Source organism: Anabas testudineus, chromosome 13 (assembly GCF_900324465.2).
Source record: "Anabas testudineus chromosome 13, fAnaTes1.2, whole genome shotgun sequence".
Classification (NCBI taxonomy): Eukaryota; Metazoa; Chordata; class Actinopteri; order Anabantiformes; family Anabantidae; genus Anabas; species Anabas testudineus.
The window spans coordinates 10,859,974-10,884,515 of NC_046622.1; the positions used below are offsets into that span (position 1 = coordinate 10,859,974).

Genomic DNA, 24,542 nt, shown 5'->3' on the forward strand with positions numbered 1-24,542 from the left:
ACAGATCAAAACTTATTGTTACCGTGCTGAGCATGAATCCATGACACTGCCTTCATAGCCAGAAGCTCCCACTCTTCCTTAGCATCTGTCTTAAAACCATGAAGCCAGATCAGAGCCAGAATGGTGGCCCACACTTCCTGGTTGACCTAATTCACCAAATCAAAGTGGAACCAGAAAAAACAGAAAAAAACATAAGAATTAACAAAAACAGATGGTATCTTAATAGAAGTTGTGAAGGAATGGGGTTGGAGGATCACGTGCAAGATGAGGAGGAGACAGAGTCTGGCCTGATGAGAACTTACAGGCCCTATGTGCTGTAGGATTAGATCTCTAGATCTCTGATCTATGAATTTCTATGATCATGTTCATATTTACTATAGTTAAATATTGATATTAAATGTAAATATTAGAACTAATGTCCATTATATCATTTCTAAATCAATATACATCATGCAAGTATTTTAAAGTCCCACTGTTCATTGTTATTTATTTATTATTTTAGACTTTGACCCACAGATGCAGGCTTTGGCTTCTCCACCTCCTCACTGGTCTTTCCCAGTGCAGCAGCCAGAGCTGCATCTAGCAGCCAGCAGCCCGACGCCTTCTGGAGGGACACCAACTGAAGCAAAGGGTCTCTGAGGGGCTGCTCAGGCAAACAGGTTTCTGAAAAGAGAATAGCAAAGATGAAACAATCACTGTACATCATTTTACTGCTATGATTCCTTATAGTTTTTTTCTCTTACTTTCCAAGTACCTAAAAGTAGCCAGCTGTAGCCAGCTTACATTCTTATCTGTCAGGTGACAGATAACATATATGTTAGAAATATGTTATCATAGGATAGTTTTAAAACCTATATGTTTGTAGGTACATTAGATGTTAACATTGGACTACTGCACATGAACTTTGATATCACATGTCTACAACCTGCATTACTAACAAATACTGTACCATTTAGCTTTGGAGACCTCTTGGAAATGCAACGATCAGGCTGCAGAGATGTTTCTCGTCGCTTCCAGAAAGCACCTACCCTCTTCTTAATATTAGAGAAAAAGCTTGTGTTCCTGGAAGACTTAGGCTTGCTTGAAAAAACTGTTGAGCGACCAGAGAAAACAAAACCCCACACGGTGAAGCTTATGCCCGCTTCAACTAGCACAAGATTAAATACAATTTGACTTGTTGTTACCTATTTAATAAAATAGTCCACTTAAGAAAAGATCCACCTTATTTTAGCATGTTTCTATAGAAAGCTTATAAAGTCTTGGCCTGTTTTTAGTAACTGTAAAGCGTTACTTACGACTCAAGGTGCATCCCAATTGAGAGTCAGCCTTCAAAGCCATCAGCTGATTATAGCTTACTGGGGAAAAAAAGACTATGAGGTCAAGATATTACATCACATTTAGTAAACACTGTTTAAATGTTAATGATTTGTTAAATAGTTTATCTTGGATATTAAAATTTATGAAAAAAATATATTTAAAATGTAAAAAAATGTGTATTCTTGACATAGAAACATACAGAGGTTCTGAATTATGGCATAGAATACGTTGTTAATAAATTAATAATTAATTAATAAATTGTTGCTGGTGCCACTCTGCCACAGGATCTTTAGAGTACACTAGAAGTATACAAATATGCTCAACACTCAATGTAATGCTTACATGTACTTACATTGTTGACCACAGGCATACATCATCACTTTAAGAGAAAAAGAAAACAGGTAAATACAACTATATAATTAATAAACAAAACATAAATACATCAGTGTCTGATGATATCAGAATTACTTGCAAGCAGTAGTGTGAAAATTAAGTTAAGATGTTACAGTATTTAAAAGCATATCAAAACACACACACACACACACACACACACACACACACACACACACACACACAGGGCTGTGATTAGAGGCACACAGATACACACTGTATGCACAGAATAAATACTGTGTTCTAATCTAGAAATTAAGTAAATAATAAAAAAAACAAATGTATTAATAAAAAAATGTTTAAACTTACTTACTTACTTAGATACTGTAAATCATTAATAACTTTTACACAGTTAAAGAAGCACAACACCATATTTGCAGTATGTAGCATTAACATTATCATTGTGATATGATCACCTGTAATCAGCTATATTAATTTGAAGAGTCTTTAAATAACCTTTGGAAAAATACTCACTAGATGCTGGAATATTTATGCGCACCAGAGGTCCTTGAATCTCTTTGCCATCACTTTTGTTGACAGCAATGAAGGCAGTGAAGGAGCTACTCACTCCTGATTGGACGCTGAGCTCCACCACCTTCTCCTTCAACCCCCCATCCTGCTGTCCTCTGTGTTCTCTCTCCTCCATCTCCAGAGAGCGAATAAGAGTCTGTGCACCCAACCTGTGGACCGTTAATCTGCAGACAGGAATAAACAGAGTTAAAGATTCATATGAATAAGAAACAGGGAACAGTTCACCCTGGACAGGTCATAAACTGTCCACATTGATAACAAGTACAGAAAGACTGTTAGTGGGAGAAAGCAAGAGCACCCAGAGGGGCTTATTCACACAAAAGGACACATGAGAGGTTGCAGGTCTTGTTGAAGGTTGAAACTATAAATATGAAAGAAATATTCTTTATTACACAGAGGCAGTTTTTAATTTTAATTCTTAACACCCAGTGCATAGTGATTGACCAAAGCATGTCTTACCCAGTGTCCTCTGCAGGTTTCAGACTGAAACAGAGCTGGTTCTGAGAGTGATGACCTGCCAGGCTGTACTTCACGGTCACACAGCCCTCTACTGCTTCTGAACTCTGACAGATCAGTACAGTAGTAGAAACCATGTAAATTAGTGTAATCATACATGTGAGGAACATAAACTTATACAGTACATACAGTATAAAACAGTGCCACTCCTACCTGTCCAGAGATCTGGGCATAAATCAGTGACCTCTGACCCTGAAAAAGTGCTGTGAGTGGTGGAGAGAGGACAGTGACAGAGACTCCTTTTGGTAAATCCCATGTGACTGAGACATCCTGCACAGCTGGCTGCAGAGCAAATCTCAGCGACTGCATCACCTGATCAGCAAAAACGTAACTAAGTTGAATTCAATTGATTTAACTTTACAACTTGTTGAGCTGAATGTCTTTCTTACTTTGGGTTGCATCCTGTCAGCCCCAGTGATGAACTGAGCATGACCTCCTCCTTCTTTGGCCAAACCATTAATAAGTGCAGTGCTGGCCCCTTCCCCAATCCCAAAGGAGAAACACCTACAATACAGTTGTTATTTTTTGTTTGTTTGTTTTTGTTGACAAAGGGAATATGACACATTGTATTTTGTATATGGTGGGAATAGTGAGTGTATTTGTTGTGTTTTCGTAGTTTCACCTGTGAGAACCTGAATTCTTCTTCACCAGATTTATAACTTCCTTGGTGTTTTCCACTTCGCCATCAGTAAAGACAAATAGCTATGGAGAAAGGTTTATTAATACTGCAAGTGACATAATGTAACACCCAGAAATGCTGTGTTAGATAGGGGTTTCATTAGTATAACAGAAAAGTAGAACATAGACAGTAATTACAATCCTTCCTGTGCAAGTGTTATGGTGATGTCAAGATAGGAGGAGTATAGTTAATGCTGGTGAATTTCTCTATTTTTGTTATTGTCAATAAATATCATACATACACTAAAGCCAACAATGAATTCCATTTAGTGCCCATAGATAATCCATAACTTGATTTATGCTCATTCATCTGTGCCACATACTTCCATTGTGGTCCAAAAACTGTTTAAACTCTTGACTGATGAAACACTGCGGTGTTCGATTCCTCATTTTCAATTGTCAACATTTCTATATGCTGTTTGCAGCATGACAATGTATATAATACTCCAGCTCAGACAAATATGCATCTAGGAGTCCATAATATCTGACGATCCAAAGATTTGGCACCTGAACAGCTGATGCTTGCTTACAGAAATCGTGTTCGGTGGACATTCTCGATCTTATATAAATATAAAGTTGAAAAAAATCGTCTTCATTATCATTTAAAATGAGGAAAATATCAAACTTTTGCGGCAATAAAGTGTTAATGACATATTTCTTGTACACAAGGTTTGCTATGTCTCTGTATGTGTGAGTGTAGTACTTGTCTTTGTATTTGTTAGTCAATTACTTGTCTTGGTTGATTGGGAATGCAGGGCTGGCTGTAAATGTGTTCGAGGGGCTCAAGGATCTCAGTTCCTCCCAGATTAGCGGTCATCTCCTCAACTTTCTTCAGAGCCTCCTCCATCATCTTTTCACTGTACTCCACACTTTTACTGTCATCAGAAATACACATTTGAAGCATGACAGGTGATGACACATTATACAGTGCTACCAACTATTTCACAATTTGGTACATTCATGTTCACGTTAAAATAATGAATTTCCTCCAAATTCTACAAACAATACTCCATAATGACAATGTAAAAGAAGCTTGTTTGAAATCTTTACAAATTTATTAAAAATAAAAAAATTTAAAAATCACATGTACATAAGTATTCCCAGTCTTTGCTTAATATTTTGTTGAAGCGCTTACGGTCTCAAGTCCGTTTGTCTGAGTATGATGCTTCAAGCTTGACACACCTATTTTGGGAGGCTTCCCCTATTCTTCTTTGCAATATCTCTCATGCTCCATTAGGTTGGATGGGGATCGTCTGTGCACAGCCAAAATCTCCACACAGCATGGTCCTGCTTCACTGTAGGGATGGTATTGGTGGTGAGCTGGTTTCATAGGAGAGTTTAATCTTTGTTTCATGTTTTTTTGCAGACCAGATAATTTTGTTCTCATTGTTTGGGAGTCCCTCAGGTGCCTTTTGGCAAACTCCAGACAGGCTGTAATAGGCCCTTTAATGAGTAGTGGTTTCCTTCTGGCCACTCTACCATACAAGCCCGATTGGTGTAGTGCTGCAGAAGTGGTTGTTCCTCTGGAAGGTTCTCTTCTCTCCACAGAGAAACACTGGAGCTCCTTCCGAGTGACCATACGGTTCTAAGACGCTTCTCTCTTGATCCCTCAGTTTCGCCAGGCGGCACACTCTAGGAAGAGTCCCGGTGGTTCTCAGCGGATGAAGGAGGCTACTGTGCTCAGTGGGACCTTTAATGCTGCAGAATTTTTTCTGTAAGCTTCCCAGATCTGTACCTCAATACAATCCTGTGTCATGATCCTACAGGGCTTCCTGTCCTGCTTTTAGTTTGGTGGCTGACTTCCTGTTTTTCTTTCCTGTTGCTGGCAGCTTGTTTCTAATTGTCCAATCTCTTTCAGCTGTGCTCATTGATTTCACCTGGTGCCAGCTCTCTTTATATTCTGAATCTTCCCCTGAGAGAGCTGCCAGATTGTCCTGACCCTGTGTTTTGACTTTCCAGCATTTCTAGTTACCTTGTTTGCTTATGTGTTACAGACCGGGCCGTATTCTTGAAGCTGAGCTTTGCCTGTTCCTTAGAAAGCCCGTGTATTGATTCTCTTTGCCTTTCCTGGTTTTGGACCCCTGCTCTCGTTTGGACCTGCTCTCCAGCTCTTGCCCCTGTCTACAATACTGACTGAGGACGACTGTTGTGAGTCTGCAATCAGACTCCTACCCATACATTCATAATCTATAATAAAGAGCTTGTTCAACCACGAATTCTGGTACTGGCATTTTATTTGGGTTCAACATCCCTCGCGGCGGGTGGTTTCACTCGCTGCTGACATCTTGTCTTGGAGGTCTACAGACAATTCCTTGGACTTCAGGGTTTGGTTTCTGCTCTGACATGCACTGTTAACTGTGGGACCTTATTTAGACAGGTGTATGTTTTTTCCAAATCACATCCGGACAACTACAGTAAATCTTTCAGGTGGACTCCAATCAAGTTGCCGAAACTTCTCGAGGATGGTCGGTGGAAACAGGATGCACCAGAGCTCAATTTTGAGTGTCTGTTGCAAAGACTGTGAATTCCTATGTACATGTGATTTTTTTTTTTTAGTTTTTTTTGTGAAATTTAATTTCCTGAAAAAAAAAAAAAGTATTTAATCCATGTTGGAATAAGACTTCAACATAATAAAATGTGGAAAAAGAAGTTCTGTGAATACTTTCTGGATGCATTGTAAATTAATATTTTTTACTTTTAAATAAAAAATGCATACTCCCCAGCATTGCACATTAGACAGGAGGCTGACACTTGGCATGAGGCAAAACGATGACGAAATGAGTGACTCACGGAAAGACGTGTTCATATGTGGATCCAAAACTGTAGATGTTGAAATAGCAGCCCATTGGTAAACTCTTCAACAGGAGCAATAGTGTGTCCTTGGAGAAGGGGATAAAAGATAGTGAAGGGCTCTATGCAAGAGAGACAGTAATTATTCTATGGCAAAGTTAACAGTTGTTCTTACCCTGGCACTACTAATGCGACTTTCTCCCTGCTTGCTACCACTGGTATGAAAATCCATACTCCCAGATCGATCCAGTAAAAATATAATTTCTCCACATGATGTGACTGAAGACATCACAGCTGGAGGGAACTCAGGATACAAGCTTAGCATCAACATTTGATCACCCATCAGAGTGCCTAAAACACACCGAGACAAAAAAAAAAAAATCACAACGTTGCACTTTATTGCAACAAATGCAATTAATATGTTGTTATGATGTGTTTCTGAAACCAAATGACTTGTCTTAAATGTAACTGCTTAGTATAAAGGCTATGAAAATTATGTAAGCAAAGTGTAGCAAGTAATCTAATCGAATAAAACTAATCACTAGTTTGCACTCACCAGGCTTGGCAGAGGCCTGTCCTGCCTCTACCACAGCAGTGGGCTGATGGGCATCTGTGTAATAAATCAGCAGTTCAACATCTCTGTCAAACTTGTGTCCTGCAGCCAACTTCACCTACAGCACATAAAATACACTCATAACTATGAATAAAGCTAAATAATTTCTTCTGAGTACTGATGAACAATCACATGCAGCAGACACGTTATCAGTCGACCTACCGTGGCCTGGGTTTTCTCTGCATTGAGGTACTGGAGAGGATCCAGAGAAGAGCTGGACTCTACTTTAGAGATTGGACGAGGACACGACACTCGAGCAGAGAAAGACAGACTGTAGGGAACCAGAGAGGCTGGAACAGACGTCACCTGGACACTGGCACCTTCACTTCCTGTAAACAAGATCAGACAGGTTAGAGATGCTGGAATTACAAAAAAAAAATATTACACACTGACAACAGTTCATGTAATTCTGGATGATCAGGTTAACTTATAGTTCCTCTTATTCTCTGTGGATTCTTATGATTGGATATTTATTTAATTAAGTCATTTTAGTGAAATTTAGATCTCTTTCTGGAGGAAATATTTTCTGAATGCACCAAATGTCAGATTGTTTTCCTACCCTGAGGTTGGTATCGAGGGTTGAGCACAGCAGGGAGACAAAACCTCAGTCCGTCATCAGCCTGCACAGCCAGCTCAGTGACATACTCCAGCCTGATGGAGGCGCTCTCTCCTGGAGGAAGACTCCCCACACTCAGAGAAAATATATCTGGACTCTGGTCACTCTCCTCCAATAGAAAGGCCTGCTGACCGGAGCTCAGTGCATCATCATACTCCTCACGAGCCTGAAATACAGACAACAGATACTCTCTGTGTAACATTCACTGTATTTACTGTTTTTATTTCTTTCTACAGAGTCAGTGTTTTCTGTCCAGCTCACCTGCTGTTTCTCCTTCACCTCAGCTACAATCTGTGTTTGTCCAATGACAGCACTGAAATGACAAACAGCAGCATCTCCAGGTAGAGGGAAGACAAAAACTGCCTCTATTGGTTTGTCCTCCTTGTTCTCATAGAGCAGAGTGGAGACCAGTGTAGCCACATGGTCCCTGACCTCCAGCTCCACCTCGATGCTCTTCAGAGGAACTGACCAAGAAACAAAACAATGCAAATCATTAATAAAGACAATTTATAATATTGGTTGTAACTTTTTAAGGTTTAATTCAAAGCTCCACCTATTGACTCTGCTATCCTAAGAGTTAAATACATCTAATGGAGGATTAATAAAATAATAACATTACATGAATAGAGAGGAAGATGTTTGCTTCCTATACTCACCTGGTTCCTTCTCAGCAGTTAGCAAACCACAGCAGCTCATCACTTTAAAATAATGAAAATAAGAAAATAATGTTGCATCGTAAGTTTTGTTAATATCGAAACATTGCAAGCAGTGATTAATGTTACAACCATAATTTAAAACATGTTTAATAATATGTTACATTCTTAAATACTACATTTAATAAATTTAATCACAAAAGTTACAGCCTGAATAAATCATATTTTATTCGTTCAGACACCCTATCACGATTCTTGATCTATCATCTAAATCAATCAGTGAATTAAAGCACACATTCAGAACATTTTGTAAACAGCTGAGATTTCCGCTTTCACAGACAGATATTTGTTTAATAGCTACTGAGGACATTGTGTAGTATGTATTTGGGTTGGAAAAATGTCCAACCCAATGTGATGATAGTGTCCATTGTTTCAGTGGAAACTGCGACATCTATCATATTTTGACTATATGTCAAAATAAACAAACTCTTACCGATAGATGTGTGTAGTCCGGGACACTTCAGTTCCTTTATATAAATAATATATAAAGCAGGAATATTTTATCCCGGTGTAGTCAAACAGGAGCTGTGCAGCGCACTCGGCGCTTTAACTGGTTCGTCGTGAACTGAGATACAAAACAACGTGTCTGATTTTCTCCGTAGTTTCCTCCGACGGTCATAACCGGAGTAGAGATCGGCGGAGGTTGATTTGCACTGTGAATCCGTTTTGACGCAAGATCTTAACTTTACGCTTTACGCAACTTTGGAACTCGTAAACGCTGTTTACTGCGCACATGTTCCAGTAATTACGGTATGAGTGCTTTAAACGACCGACTTGGAGGTTTGGATCCTCCGAGGACTGGATGAACAGAGTGAAATGCGACGAACTCTCACGTATTACTAAATAAATTAATTTATTTCAAGGTTTGCAGAAAATGTTACTCTTGTTTAGTGTCAAATATTCACAGAGTCCGTGATAGTTCAGGACATTTGAGAAAAAAAAAACATCCCATGGCCGCTATAGCGTGTGATCTAGTTGAGGACATTTTCCTTAAAACGTGCGAACTAGACGGAATCAAGCGTGGGAACGAGATCCGAGTGGTCCAGCAGGGACCGGAGCGGGAATAAACATCAGCCCGAGAGGTTCGACTCAGACCAGCTCATCAAAATCATCACGTACACCCACACTTTATATATATTTGTAAAGTTATTAATGTTAAAACTGTTGTTATGCATTCAGTTTTAAATGTATGATGACTGTTATTAGTTTTCCTGCGAAGAGACCAACTTCTCCAATTCGTCTACAACAACATACAAAGTAGCTGCAGTTTCACAAATGAGTCGACTTTTCAGAAATGTCCCTTTGTTTGTAATTATTCTAGTTAAAAGTTTACAGCACACATGGGCAATTCGGTCACAAAACATATTTACCAGCATCATTCGCTCTTTTGTGGCTTGTAACTATAAGGTCAATTTCTGAAAAGAAAGAAATAAAATGTCTTCATTAATTAAAGTTGGACTGATGCCAGACAAAAGACTTTCTTACAGCAGTGCTTGTACCTTTGTACTACTACAGTACATTTGGTTACTTGTAGTCAAACAGCCTACTCTTTTTTAGACAACTGCTGTCTATAATAAGTCTGTACTGTTTTAGCAGCTCTGGTTTGAGTTTGGTGTCCTTCAGACGGGGTAGAGCTGTCCCTGAGATGCGCTCAGCCAAGCGTACAACACTCTGCAGTGCTCTGACTGGAACTGTGGATAAACCACACTGTGATGCAGGTAAGTTAATATACTTTCTATAGCCCCTGCATAGAACGCTTTCAGGAGTGCTGGTGAAACCCCACATTTCATCAACTGACACAGAGGGTACAGTCTTTGCTTGACTTTATTCACCTGGGCTTGACCGTGGTCAGACCAAGTCAGGTCCTCTGAGATGGTGACTCCCAGAAACTTGAAGCTGTTCACCCCCCCCTACAGGTGGTCTTGTTGATCATGAGAGGATTGTAGGTCCACTACAGCCTCTTCCTGAAGTCCACAATGAGTTCTTTGTTTTTTCTCATGTTCAAAGAGAGACAGGATCCAAGCAAGACTTCAGGCAGAGATGTTTAAGTTTACACATGACCTTATAGGCTATGGTAGAGTTATATTTGATATTCAGGCAAAACAACTCAGCAACAATACACCGTGGACACAGAATTACAGTGGGGCTGATAACCATGACCCTTCTCTTTCACTGGCTCTCTTGGGTGTCTCATTTTCTCATTGGGTCACCGCATAGCATAGAATGATTGGCATTCTATAATTAGCATCCCTAGATAGAAAACTTTATAATGTCATATAATGTCATAGATAACGTATAGAAAAAAAAAACCCTGCTCGTACACCGGTATAAATTTATATCAAGATCTGCATGTACACCTGGACTCACACACCTTGTCTCATAACGAGTTATTAAAGTTTATTTTGTTATAAGCATCAAAGTTGTCTTAAAGGCTAATCAGAAAAAAAGTATGTTTTACTAGTCAGTATTTAGGATGAAAGCCAAAAAAGGTACAGACATGAAAGACAACAAATGAAAAGCAAAAACAAGAAATATTTCATTGTTACAAAATGCTATAATGTTGATAAAGTAAACGTTGCGGAAGGGAGGAAATGTCCTTTCATTTTGATGAAACCTTCACAGACCCAGGGCGTCTTTCGGCACCTTGCAGCCCAGCACTGTATTTGCAGCTTCCACACACTCTGTCATACATTGTGCTGAAAAAAAAAAAAAAAAGAACTTAAAAAAATTCAACTGGGAAAACAACTGGGAGTACACTTGGTTCAGTGCTGATTGTTATGGCTATTACCGTTCTGAGCATGAATCCATGACACTGCCTTCATAGCCAGAAGTTCCCACTCTTCCTTAGCATCCGTCTTAAAACCATGAAGCCAGATCAGAGCCAGAACAGTGGCCCACACTTCCTGGTTGACCTAATTCACCAAATCAAAGTGGAACCATCAAAACCGGAAAAAAAACATGAGAATAAACAAAAAAAGAATTGTAAGTATCTAAACAGATAACACTGTACGGTGGTTCTGAACAGTTTCCGACATGTAAACATCATGAATACAGCCCACAGATACTTTTAGGTACTGCACATGTTTTAGTCTCTCTCTCTCTAACCCTAACCCTAGTCTCCAAAAAAGGTGGAATGCTGTGTAAAATCTACATGACAAATAACAAAAAATAAGTTGGGACAGATATTTACAATTTACAAAAGTGACTTAAAAGTAAGTTACAACTGCAGCATCTGGTCCCAGATGCTAATAGAAAAGAAAGAAAAGGGGACGCTACAGTAAACATATGGTAAACATCCCCCTGACCTCACTTCTGAGACATGTTGCTGCAAACATAGAGTGCATCAACTAAATTACCCATTTTATCTTATAATTGTAATTTTTTAACCTTTGATGTTTTCTACATTTATGTTCTATTGTGAATAAAATAGTGTTTTAGAAGATTTGAAATATACCACATTCTGTTAACATGCTGATTTTTACACACATCCCAACTTTTTTGGAGATTTAAGTTGTATATTTAGTTTGTGGACTCTTCACTTTCCTCCGTTTTATGTTTTGTTGATTTAATTACTAATACTTTTTTTTCTTTGTGAGTTTATCGTTTTTATGAAAACAGTTTTAAAAGTTGTCCAATTATTACTGTTATTAGTGTTTATTTAAATTTTCAAAAACCCACCGATGCAGGCTTTGGCTTCTCCACCTCCTCACTGGTCTTCCCCAGTGCAGCAGCCAGAGCTGCATCTAGCAGCCAGCAGCCAGACGCCTTCTGGAGGGACACCAACTGCAGCAAAGGGTCTCTGGGGGGCTCCGGAGTACCTTACGAGAGCAAATGTAAAGACAAATTAATCTTTGTTTAGTATTACACTGGTAAGCATTTGGACCACAGCTTTTCCACTTCTGCTAAATGCTTGTTTATGTACAGTGTATCGTACAAGCTGATGTTTGATGTGTAACATATTCACCTGATATTAGCACAATAGCATTCTAACAACTGCTAATTAATCATAAACACACAGCAAAGCTCATGACAATGGTAATTTCAATAGTTTTGATGATATGTGGTCTTAAACCAAACGATAGGACATGAAAAGTCAGAGGATCACCAAAGTTATTACAATTGTCACATTGTCTACATGTCATGATAATCCATACATGATCTGTCATCAGTTCTAGGTGTTATAATAATTGCTCCAAATTGCTTATCATGCATGGTAGATGGAAAATCTTGGGCACTGTCTAGACATAAACAAAGATTAAGATTAAGGAGAAAAACAGACAAACATTACTAAGAGGCAGCAGCAAAAATAAAGAACTTATAGTGCAGAAAAAGAACATTTTGATTTACTGTATAACTATAAACGTATACATAACTGTGATTTAGTTGATGTTAGAATGATATAATTAAATTTTTTACTTACAATACTGCCTCATTTCAGGAACGTTGCCTTAAAAATAAAGTTAAGACATTACAGCAGAGTTTTAAAGTAGTTACATGCATTACTTAAAATACTGACGCCATCAAAATATGTTTTTTTTTGCCAAATAAACGTGCAGATAGTCTAAAGATACCACATAATGGTGTGAAGCTGCTAGTTTTAGATTCTCTCCTACCTGTGGAGAGGACACAGGTATCACAGCCTGAACTGCAGTTGATTGCACTACTCTACATTTAGTAGACTGCTTTTATCCAAATTGAACTTCCAAGTGACTTTGTAACTTTATGTCTTAGTGATCATCAGCTGTATCAATGGTATTTACTGTACGGTATATCGATACACAGTATTTATGGAAGTATAAAAATGCATTTTCAGATCCTATAAAGGTTTTGACTTACTTTTTTCGAAGGCACTTAGGGATATGAAATACTTACGTTGACATGCTCTAAGAATCACTATCAAAAGAAAAAAGAAAAAACATAAACTCAAAATAGGTAAAGATATTACATGATAATACATGATAATAACTTACAAAATCTTATTCTTTAGAATTTAAATACAAAAGCCTGCACTGTTACTGAAATGAAGTTGGACTCACTAGAATATGTGGTGGACAAACACACAAAGAAAAGATAGAGACTGTTCTATAACACACCAACCATACCCTACATAAAAATCCATGCACTGAGTAGTATAGGTAACTTAGTCGATGTTATAACGATATAATTTAATTTTTTACTTACTCCTTCGAGGAACGAAGTCACCTTAAAAATAAAGACATTACAGCAGAGTTTTAAAGTAGTTACATGTATTACTTAGAATAAATAAAAAGTCATCAAAATATTAAATCTTTTTAACAAATAAACATGCAGATAGTCTAGAGTTCACCACATAACATTGTGCAGCTGCTAGTTTTAGATTTTCTTTTGACTCTAACTGTGGAGAGGACACAGGTATCACAGCCTGAACTGCAGTTGATAGCACAACTCTACATTTAGAACAGTGCTTTTATCCAAATTGAACTTCCAAGTGACTTTGTAACTTTATGTCTTAGTGATCATCAGCTGTATAAATGGTATTTACTGTATATCAATACACAGTTTTTATAGAAGTAAGGTTGTGACTTACTATTTTAAAGGCATTTCGGGATATGGAATACTTACATTCACATGCTCCAAAACTTCCTATCAAAATAATAAGAAATAAACATACACTCAAAATAGGTAAAGATATTACATGATCATACGTGATAATAATTAATATTATAATAAATAATAATAAAAAGTCTTATTCTTATTTAGTCTTTATAATTTCATTACAAAAACCTGTACTGTTACTGGAATGAGGTTGGACTCACTAGAATCTGTGGTGAACGAACATACAAAGATAAAGATAGACTGTTCTACAACACACCAATCCATACCTTACATAAAAATCCATGCACTGAGTAGTATATGTAATTTAGTCGATGTTAGAATGATATAATTTAATGTTTTACTTACTTATTTGAGGAACGACGTTGCCTTAAAAATAAAGTAAAGACATTTCAACAGAGTTTTAAAGTAGTTACATGTATTACTTATAATACTGAAGCCATCAAAATATCATTTTTTTTGCCAAATAAACAGATAGTCTAAGGTTTACCACATAACAGTCTGAAGCTGCTATTTTTAGATTCTCTCCTACCTGTTGAAAGGACACAGGTATCACAGCCTGAACTGCATTCAATTGCACAACTGTACAATTACATTTAGTACAATGCTTTTATCCAAACTGAACTTCCAAGGGACTTTATCACTTTACGTCATAGTGATCAAATGCTGTATCAACGGTATTTACTGTATATCAACACACAACACACTCGAGAGTGATATGGAATATTTACCACCACTTGCTCCAAGAAACACTATCGAAAAAACAAAACAAAACATATAGTCAGTATAGGTATAGATATTACATGATAATACATGATAATTTTATAATTTAAATACAAATATAAATACAGTAGAGTAAACAAGCTGTGAGGGAATGCATATATGAACAAGAAATTAAATACCACCAGTGCTTTGTTTTTCTTCGCAAACTGTTGTGATTCCGTTGTGACACACTGTGTCTTAGCGTTATTGTAATACAATCATTGATCATTGATTGATATAGTAAAGCAATGGGTCACACAACTCTTTCATTAGCTTTTGAAATAATACTCACTGGGTGCTGGAACATTTCTGCGCACCAGAGGTCCTTGAATCTCTTTGCCGTCACTTTTGTTGACAGCAATAAAGGCAGTGAAGGAGCTGCTCACTCCTGATTGGATGCTGAGCTCCACCACCTTCTCCTTCACCCCCCCAACTTGCTGTCCTCTGTGTTCTCTCTCCTCCATCTCCAGAGAGCGAATAAGAGTCCGAGCGCCCAACCTGTGGACTGTTAACCTGCAGACAGGAGTAAACACAGGTGGAGCCTCGTGTGTGACTACAAAATAAAAATATACATTATATTTAGCTTAGCATGTGCTAAGACTGACGTGTTTGACGAGAGCCTGTCTTACCCAGTTTCCTCTGCAGATTTCAGACTGAAACAGAGCTGGTTCTGAGAGAGATGACCTGCCAGGCTGTACTTCACGGTCACACAGCCCTCTGCTGCTTCTGAACTCTGACAGATCAGTACAGTAGTAGAAACTATGTCTTTACTGTAATACTAAACCTGATGAATTCATACTGTATAAGTAGATGGTGCTGCTCCCACCTGTCCAGTGATCTGCGTATAAACCAGTGACCTCTGACCCTGGAAAAGTGCTGTGATTGGTGGAGAGAGGACAGTGGCAGACACTCCTTTTGGTAAATCCCATGTGACTGAGACATCCTGCACAGCTGGCTGCAGAGCAAATCGCAGCGACTGCATCACCTGGTAAATAAAAACATTTTCTAAAACTTAATAGATGCACTGATTTTTTATTTATTAGAACAATGACTTCTAAAAAAAATAGACGTTTGTTGTTCCATTGATTGTAGAGCAAATCAAAAAGTGAAATAGTGCTGCCTCAGGTGACTCTGAACCGTCTAGTTATGCTGACATTTACTTACCTTGAGGCACTGGACATGCAGGGATTTGTTGGGTTCATCTTGATGGTAATTGTCCAAATAAGAGTTTTTTGTGTGATTTATTATTATATAAATAAATACATTTAAACATTTTTTACTTTGGGTTGCATCCTGTCACCACCAGTGATGAACTGAGCATGACCTCCTCCTTCCTTGGCCAAATCATTAATAAGAGCAGTACTGGCTCCTTCCCCAATCCCAAAGGAGAAACACCTACAATACAGTTGTTATGTTCTTAACACACAGTAACAGAACATTAACAGTGTTTGTTGTGTTGTTCTGTCTTTGTGGTTTCACCTGTGGGAACCTGAATTCTTCTTCACCAGATCTATAACTTCCTTGGTGTTTCCCACTTCTCCATCAGTAAAGACAAATAGCTATAGAGGAAGTTTTACACATAAGTTAGCACAATCCTGGAGCAGAAGGACAGTGTTATTATCATTTTACCTAAACAGTGTAACTTATGTGGAATGTGGTTGGATATGCAGCCATGTCTCTGTATGTGTGGGTGTATTACTTGTCTTGGTTGATTGGGAATACAGGGCTGGCTGTAAATGTGTTCGAGGGGCTTAAGGATCTCAGTTCCTCCCAGATTAGCTGTCATCTCCTCAACTTTCTTCAGAGCCTCCTCCATCGTCTTTTCACTGTACTCCACACTCTTACTGTTATCAAAAACACATAAACAGAGGAGGTCAAGAGGTGAATAGTTGTCCAGTGGTACTAATATATCTATACAGGCATTATACAGAAATTCATAGACCAAGTTTTTTGAAGTGTAACAGCAATAATTTCCCTGTACATAAGCACTCCTAGATGTATTTACTATGTTGTAAGAATGTTGAATTATCCATGTTTCTCCCTAAATATCAATGCTCTGTCTCCTGTGGGAGCTGGCATACAATTGCATATACACAAAAAGTGATGTCAAAAACGGAAACATATTTTTGTGTGCTCATGTACAATAGCGCTGTGCTGCAATAGTGAAACAGTTTTAGTTCATAAGGTTTTTTTGAAACATGGTTTAATAAAAAAAAACATGCATCAAATGAACAAAACAAGTTTTCAAGCACATGTGTCTATTTTTCTGTCTAATAAATAAAAAAAAAAAGATTTGAAATGGCACCTACTGGCCACCATACTCACGGGAACATGTGTTCATATGAGGACCCAAAACTGTAGATGTTGAAATAGCAGCCCATTGGTAAACTCTTCAACAGGAGCAGTAAAGTGTCCTTGAAGAAACAGATGAAGGTCAGTTAAGGCAGCTGCGTGAGAATAAGACAAAGTATGTTGTGATGGAGTAAACACTTGTATACCCTGGCACTGGCAACACGAGTCCCTTGATGGTTGCTGTTGTTCAAAAGACAATCCATACTCCCAGATCGATCCATTAAAAATACAAATTCTCCACATGACGCAGCTGAAGACATCCCAGACTGAGGGAACTCAGGATACAGGCTCAGCATCACCATCAGATCACCCATCACAGTCCCTAAAACAGAGAACAGAAAAAAATAATAATACAAACTTTCTCTATTGTAATATAATTTACTAATGTGTTCTTTCAAATTTTTAACTAAATGTCTCTCACTTTTAACTAATAACAATATTTTCAAACCACTGAACATCCTGTTAACAAAGTAAAAAATTGATTAATTTGCACTCACCAGTCTTGGCAGAGGCCTGTCCTGCCTCTACCACAGCAGTGGGCTGGTGGGCATCTGTGTAATAAATCAGCAGTTCAACATCTCTGTCAAACTTGTGTCCTGCAGCCAACTTCACCTTTGTTTCATAAAAAAACATAAAGTTATAAATGTGGTTTTCAGTACTGAAGAACAACCACACGCAGCAGACACGTTATCAGTCGACCTACCGTGGCCTGGGTTTTCTCTGCATTGAGGTACTGGAGAGGATCCAGAGAACAGCTGGACTCTACTTTAGAGATTGGACGAGGAGACGACACTCGAGCAGAGAAAGACAGACTGTAGGGAACCAGAGAGGCTGGAACAGACGTCACCTGGACACTGGAACCTTCACTTCCTGGAAATACATTTAAACAGGTTAGAAATTCTCTAATAAAAGGTGTTCCACACAGAAAGTCCTCAACTTGGGGCCCCTGTTATAAAGCAAAGCATGATGACAAGACACTTCTGCCAGGTCCCTATACTTTCTATTTTTCTTCAGTCTTTGTCAGGCAGTGTCAGTGTGAAAAAGATTATTAAGCGACAAAAAAAAACAAAAAACATAGTCATAAAGTATCAGATGAATTTTTAAGCGTAAATATTTCTTTATACATTTAAGAAGTTGATGAGTCATGTAAAATGCTATTGCATTAATCCATTTAAATGTTAAAACACGTGAAGTATTTTGGTAGCTAGCAGTACATGATTTACAAATGAATATGATACAGTTATTTGTTTTTGTCGGTTAAGATACAGAGAGCTATAAGTGTGACATCTCACAGTGATAATGTAAAGCACAAGATTTAACTGCATGGAAGTACTGAATGTATCCCTAATCCTGTACAGAAATTAATGTTGACAGCAGAATGGTTTGACAGTTTGCCCTTTACAAAAAGGAAAAGCATCATTTTTTAAAATCATATGTTGGATGTGAATCTTGAGTGCCAGCCTGCTGTGGCGCCAGTTTCTAGTTTGTAAAACAAATTCTGTTTCTGTCTTTTTAACTGTAATTTGTCAATGAGGTTGTAAAAAGATCACAGTCTATGTATTTATCAGTGTGCTCCATCTGTAATTGATCACTCAGTATAAGTTTGGTGTGGACTACGGTTAATATGCTGGCTTGTTTTCCTACCCTGAGGTTGGTAACGAGGGTTGAGCACAGCAGGGAGACAAAACCTCAGTCCATCATCAACCTGCACAGCCAGCTCAGTGACATACTCCAGCCTGATGGAGGCGCTCTCTCCTGGAGGAAGACTCCCCACACTCAGAGAAAATATATCTGGACTCTGGTCACTCTCCTCCAATAGAAAGGCCTGCTGACCGGAGCTCAGTGCATCATCATACTCCTCACGAGCCTGAAATACAGACAACAGATACTCTCTGTGTAACATTCACTATATTTACTGTTTTTATTTCCTTTATACAGAGTAAATGTTTTCTGTCCAGCTCACCTGCTGTTTCTCCTTTACCTCAGCTACAATCTGTGTTTGTCCAATGACAGCACTGAAATGACAAACAGCAGCATCTCCAGGTAGAGGGAAGACAAAAACTGCCTCTATTGGTTTGTCCTCCTTGTTCTCATAGAGCAGAGTGGAGACCAGTGTAGCCACATGGTCCCTGACCTCCAGCTCCACCTCGATGCTCTTCAGAGGAACTGACCAAGCAACAAAACCATACAAAAAAGAAAATAATTAATAAAGACAATTTATAATATTAGTTGTAACTTTTTAAGTTTTAATTCAAAGCTCTACCTATTGACCCTGCTATCCCGAGAAATAAATACATCTAATGTAGGACTGATAAAATAATAACAGTACATGAACAGAGAGAAAGATGTTTGCTTCCTATACTCACCTGGTTCCTTCTCAGGAGTCAACAGACCACAGCGGTTCATCATTGTACCTGTGCAAAAAAACAAACAGAAAACAAAAAAAAGCACATCGTATGAGTATATTAAAGGTGTGTGACCTATAGGCTTGTTTTGTTAGGAGAAACTGAGACATCTTGTCTTAGTGTTTTTTGTATTGTTTATTTAATGCTTGTCCATTTTTCTTTGCCTAGGCTGAACTGAGGTTGAGTGAGCATGTGGCAGGTCTTTCTGTGAGGCTCAAACTATCATCAGTGCTTCTTTTGTTCTTTTACTTTCACTTATAGTTCCTTTTCCCAGCAGTTGTTTTTATTTCTGTCTTTGATAAAAAGCAGCATCATATTGCTAAACCGTATTGTCTGCGTTTATTTTTTATTTTTGTCATTTTTAATCTAGTAATACTGTAATCTCTAATCTATTTATTTTTAAACTGGAATTCTCTCTGACGGGAAAACAGATCAAATGGAAACAGAGCACCTGTGAAAAGGCAGCTGATCCACTTTAAATCACTAAAAACATGAACCTCAGTGATTATAAATAAAGCAGGACAGCGGATCAGTGTCTTCTTGAACTACAACATAAAAACTTAGTACAAGTAAACTTACCTTTGACGACAAATGTTTACCGTCCGGGAAAACTGAACTGACAACTGGAGTTTGCAGAACAGGAAGAGTTATGTCAGCTGACAATCTACAAATCTACAGTTTGCATTTTGTACAGTTAATTTGCTTTGCCCTCTCTAGTTTTTTATTGGTTAATTTTTAATGTATTTAGTTTATTTGCATTTACCTAGCTTATTAATTTTCTATTTACATTTCCCATGTTTTCCCCTGAGGATCATTTTTATACAAATATTTTGGCTTAATCCCTTATGTTTTTTTGTGCAACACCCCTCAAGATTCTCCACTTAGGGATGAAGAAAGTGTTACCTTAAATTACCTTCATCAATTAGGATATTTGCCTACTGAGCTGTTTTTGTTTATTTTTTCAGCTTTATTTCTCCTGGATTTCCCCACTGTTCAGCTGATTGCTGTGAACAGAGGGAGAGAATGGGCTCGTGGCCGGAGTCCAGAGGGAGAGTGAAGTGAGGGAAATGAAGGAAAATCCAGCATTGCCTGGTGCCAGGCTGAAACGGTGACATGGATGGGAAATTCAGATAAAATAGTTCACGTGAAAGGAGCCTGACCCACTCTACAAGCCTAAAACCTCTAATCTCAGCTGTTATAAATAAGGCAAGCCAGAGTGTCTTCTTGAACTACAAAATAATCTCATAGTATAAATAAACTTACCTGTGACAACTAATGTTTACCGCCTGAGGAAATTCAACTCAGTTGCATCTGCAAAACAGGAAGAGTCCGTGTCTAATGACAAAGACACGGCCACAAGTTATGTATATCTTGCATATGTTGTCTTCCCAGTAGACTAGATCCAGTAACAAACAAGGCGGGTATGGTTAAACTAAAATACTACAATACTTTGAATAAATTTACATACACACCCACTGGCACACTGAGAATCTTATCTCCAATTTCCATGGAAGGGTAATACAAGTAAAGCACATACATAGATATTACAAGTAGGCTAAATTTTAATAGAAGTCATGCATTTTTGTATCTCACACACACAGAGACTTTGAAAAAGTATCAATTCCCCTTGACTTTTTCATATTATGTGTTGTAAATTTAATTTCAAATAGGGGGAGAGAAGTGTTTACCCAATCCATCTACACACATCCAGCCAGTTTAACAGCTTAAACTCATGAAGCCAGATCAGAGCAAGAATTAAGTTAGGTTAAGTTAGTATTAGGAATTATAAATGACCTCACTTATAAATGCCTATAAAAGTAACATATTACCAGAGTTACCAGAATGTAGAAGTGTAATTTTGTCCATTTTTGTCAAAAAAAAAAAACAAAAAACAGACAAAACCTATTTCAATTCCTTTTTTATTACTTCTAACTAGAACAGGGGTATTCAACTAAAATTTAAAGAGGCCCTGTTACACAATATTTTTGGAAGCAAAGGTCCAGAAGATTATAATGTCTAACTATTTCCTGCGATATATTATCAAGTAGCCTGCATGTAGTCAATACTTGACTGTGAAATCAAATTAATTCAGTACAATTCAAAAACATTTTGACAAACTTATTGTTATGTAACATCAACTGAGCATGTGACTCAAGATCCTGGTGGACTGGTCATACTGGGCTCATAATGCCGTTTGACATTGGCTCTTTTAATAGGAGCCACAGTTTCTGAACATATCAGACACACTGGTTTAGTGCTCCCAGTGGGTAAAATGAACAGAAAGGAACTCTAAAAACTCTTTTTTCGCTGTCCGATTTTCTCTTTTTGGACATTTTTAAATGTATCTCTTCCTTTTTCAGTCTCACCGTCCTTTTATCAACTTTCTCCTCTGTCGTCTGTCTCTCTCCTCTCTGTCTCTCTGTTATCACCGTCTTTGTTTATTAAATTTCTTTCCAACCTCGAACTTTCTCTCATCTACCGCTAAGTGGAATCAAAACATTCAGATTGGTCTGTAGCTCCGGGTCCGTTTGGGACAGCTTCTGGGTCCGGGTCCGGATCCGGATCCGGACCGCGGACCGCCTTGTTAGTGATCCCTGAACTAGAAGATCAATTTCGGAATGGAAAGAATTTAATTTCTTCATCAACTAAAGTTGGACTGACATAATAGAGTTTCTAGAGAAAGCAGTGATTACCAAAGTTATATGTTATACTAAGACTGCCTTCCTGTTTGCTGTCTACTGTTTACGATGTGACTGTGCTAAGCTCACTGGGAGCTGTCACTGGTCCTGACCTCTTTGCTGTCCTGCACAGTTGATGCTGAGATGCACAACTATACTCAACATTTTGTAACACTTTAATGCAGCAGTCCACAGAGAAATGTCCAGAGCTTTCCAAACGGCTCTGCCACAAGATGTCTGTCATTTCAGTAGGGGTAGTGTTAGTAGGATTTCAGTGGTCTGAGTATAACAGGACATCACACATGCTCACACTGAGTTTGGAACTATTTGTATTGCTTAATATGACAGTAGCCCAATTTGTTGTGTATTATGAAGGCATATCATAGAATGATTGGCATTATATGATTAGTATCCCTACATATTAGAAAAATATAAAACACGCTGCTTACACTACAATTTTGCTGGCTTAAATTTATATTTCAGATCTGCATGTACACCTGGACTCATGACTGTCTCATACTGAGCTATTAATGCTCATTTTGTTAAAAGCATAAAGGTTGTCTTGACTAATCTGTGTAAAAAGTATAATTTACTAAAGCCCAACTAGGTACAGACTTCAAAGACAGCAAATGAAAAGTGAAAACAAGAAATATTTCATTGTTACAGTATGCTATAATGTTAAAAAAGTAAATGTTGCAGAATGGAGGAAATTTCCCCTCATTTGATGAAACCTTCACAGACCCAGGGCGTCTTTTGGCACCTTGCAGCCCAGCACTGTATTTCCAGCTTGCACACATTCTGTCATACATTGTGCTGAAAATAAAATAAAATTTTAAAAAAGTCAACTGGGAAAACAACACATGTACACATGTTTCAGTACTGATTGTTATGGCTATTACCGTTCTGAGCATGAATCCATGACACTGCCTTCATAGCCAGGAGCTCCCACTCTTCCTTAGCATCCGTCTTAAAACCATGAAGCCAGATCAGAGCCAGAACGGTGGCCCACACTTCCTGGTTGACCTAATTCACCAAATCAAAGTGGAACCAGCAAAACCGGAAAAAAAAACATGAGAATAAACAAAAAAAGATGGAAATATCTAAATAGAAAACACTGTATGGTGGTTCTGAACAGTTTCCGACATGCAAACACCATAATTACAGCCCACAGATGCTTTTAGGTACTGCACGTTTGCATATTTTTGTCTCTGATCTCTGATTTTCAGGTGTTATCTTGCTGTTATATATAACACAAGTTCCAAAAGGTTGGATGCTGTGTAAAATCTACATGAGTATGAATAAAAAAATAAGTTTGGACAGATATTTACAATTTACAAAAGCAAGGTACAACTGCAGCATCTGGTCTCCTCCCCCTCTCCTCTTTTTTTGAATCAGTTTTAAACGTTGTCCCATTATTACTGTTATTAGTGTTTGTTTGTTTTTTTTTTCCAATAACCCACCGATGCAGGCTTTGGCTTCTCCACCTCCTCACTGGTCTTTCCCAGTGCAGCAGCCAGAGCTGCATCTAGCAGCCAGCAGCCAGACGCCTTCTGGAGGGATACCAACTGCAGCAAAGGGTCTCTGGGGGGCTCCGGAGTACCTTACGAGAGCAAGTGTAAAGACAAATTAATTTTTGTGTACTATTACACTGCTATGCATTTGGACCACAGCTTTTCCACTTCTGCTAAATGCTTGTGTATATGCAGTGTATAGAACAAGCTGATGTTTGATTTGTAACATATTCACCTGATATTAGCACATTAGCATTCTAACAACTGCTAATTAATCATAAACACACAGCAAAGCTCATGACATTGGTAATTTCAATAGTTTTCGTGATATGTGTTCTTAAACCAAACGATAGGACATGAAACGTCAGAGGATCACCAAAGTTATTACAATTGTCACATTGTCTACATGTCATGATAATCCATACATGATCTGTCACCAGTTCTAGGTGTTATAATAATTGCTCCAAATTGCTTACCATGCATGGTAGGTGGAAAATCTTGGGCACTGTCTAGACATAAACAAAGATTAAGATTAAGGAGAAAAACAGACAAACATTACTAAGAGGCAGCAGCAAAAATAAAGAACTTATAGTGCAGAAAAAGAACATTTTGATTTACTGTATAACTACAAACATATGCATAACCCCTGTAACAGGAACTATAGGAGAGCTTTGTATAAATCTAAATTTAGTTAGTTAAATATACAGTGAGGGAAAAAATTATTTGAACCCCAGCTGATTTTGTAAGTTTGCCCACTAACAAAGAAATGATCAGGCTATAATTTCAATGGTAGGTTTATTTGAACAGTGAGACACAACAATGACAAAAAAAATCCAGAAAAATGCGTTTCAAAAAGAGTTATAAATTAATTTGCATTTCCATGAAGGAAATAAGTATTTGATCCCCTATCCGTCAGCAAGATCTCTAGCTCCCAGGTGGATCTTATACAGGTAACGAGCTGACATTGGCAGCCCTCTCAGCTCGTTACCTGTATAAAAGAGACCTGTCCACAGAAGCAATCAATCAATCCAGATTCCAAACTCTTCACCATGGCCAAGACCAAAGAGCTTTCCAAGGA

At 38.1% G+C, this 24,542-nt stretch overlaps 2 protein-coding genes across 13 annotated transcripts in view; both read right to left on the reverse strand.

The window, feature by feature from the left end:
- Positions 1-24,542, reverse strand: part of LOC113148437 (von Willebrand factor A domain-containing protein 5A-like) — a 42,157-nt gene that overhangs the window by 663 nt on the left and 16,952 nt on the right. For 3 of the 12 annotated variants that reach the window (XM_026340163.1, XM_026340165.1, XM_026340160.1), the window contains exons 20-23: positions 23,941-23,973; positions 23,414-23,553; positions 22,853-22,976; positions 22,266-22,766 (exon numbers count right to left, since the gene is read on the reverse strand). In XM_026340163.1, coding sequence (XP_026195948.1) covers positions 22,687-22,766; positions 22,853-22,976; positions 23,414-23,553; positions 23,941-23,973 — 377 coding nt within the window. In that variant the 3' untranslated portion in view covers positions 22,266-22,686. Of the gene's footprint in view, positions 1-22; positions 147-514; positions 664-949; positions 1,091-1,295; positions 1,356-1,669; positions 1,697-2,181; positions 2,403-2,697; positions 2,802-2,907; positions 3,067-3,143; positions 3,259-3,376; positions 3,457-4,162; positions 4,308-6,222; positions 6,312-6,397; positions 6,574-6,778; positions 6,894-6,997; positions 7,165-7,394; positions 7,618-7,712; positions 7,916-8,107; positions 8,150-8,597; positions 8,793-20,538; positions 20,611-22,265; positions 22,767-22,852; positions 22,977-23,413; positions 23,554-23,940; positions 23,974-24,542 lie in introns of those variants that run through there. The other 9 variants (XR_003297441.1, XR_003297440.1, XR_003297443.1 and 6 more) reach the window with 7 other exon arrangements.
- Positions 10,545-19,284, reverse strand: LOC113148500 (von Willebrand factor A domain-containing protein 5A-like). The gene is made up of 23 exons (XM_026340210.1): positions 19,237-19,284; positions 18,834-19,036; positions 18,515-18,737; positions 17,574-17,740; positions 17,368-17,482; positions 17,017-17,192; positions 16,844-16,932; positions 16,218-16,362; positions 15,998-16,077; positions 15,799-15,913; positions 15,345-15,503; positions 15,148-15,251; positions 14,811-15,031; positions 14,488-14,508; positions 14,247-14,288; positions 14,105-14,125; positions 13,766-13,786; positions 13,346-13,366; positions 13,037-13,057; positions 12,585-12,611; positions 11,843-11,982; positions 10,953-11,076; positions 10,545-10,860 (listed from the first exon to the last, which is right to left on the reverse strand). Exons 1-23 carry the CDS (start codon positions 19,277-19,279, stop codon positions 10,781-10,783), a joined length of 2,358 nt encoding a protein of 785 aa, XP_026195995.1. The 5' UTR covers positions 19,280-19,284; the 3' UTR covers positions 10,545-10,780.

Excerpts from the sequence above, each read along its gene's own strand:
- LOC113148500 (XM_026340210.1), bottom strand. The coding sequence starts at position 19,279 with ATGATGAACCGCTGTGGTCTGTTGACTCCTGAGAAGGAACCAG. Across the intron at positions 16,363-16,843 it reads TCATATGAACACATGTTCCC|TAAGAGTGTGGAGTACAGTG; the intron begins GTGAGTATGGTG and ends TTTTGATAACAG. Across the intron at positions 11,983-12,584 it reads TCCTGAAATGAGGCAGTATT|GTACTCCGGAGCCCCCCAGA; the intron begins GTAAGTAAAAAA and ends TGCTCTCGTAAG.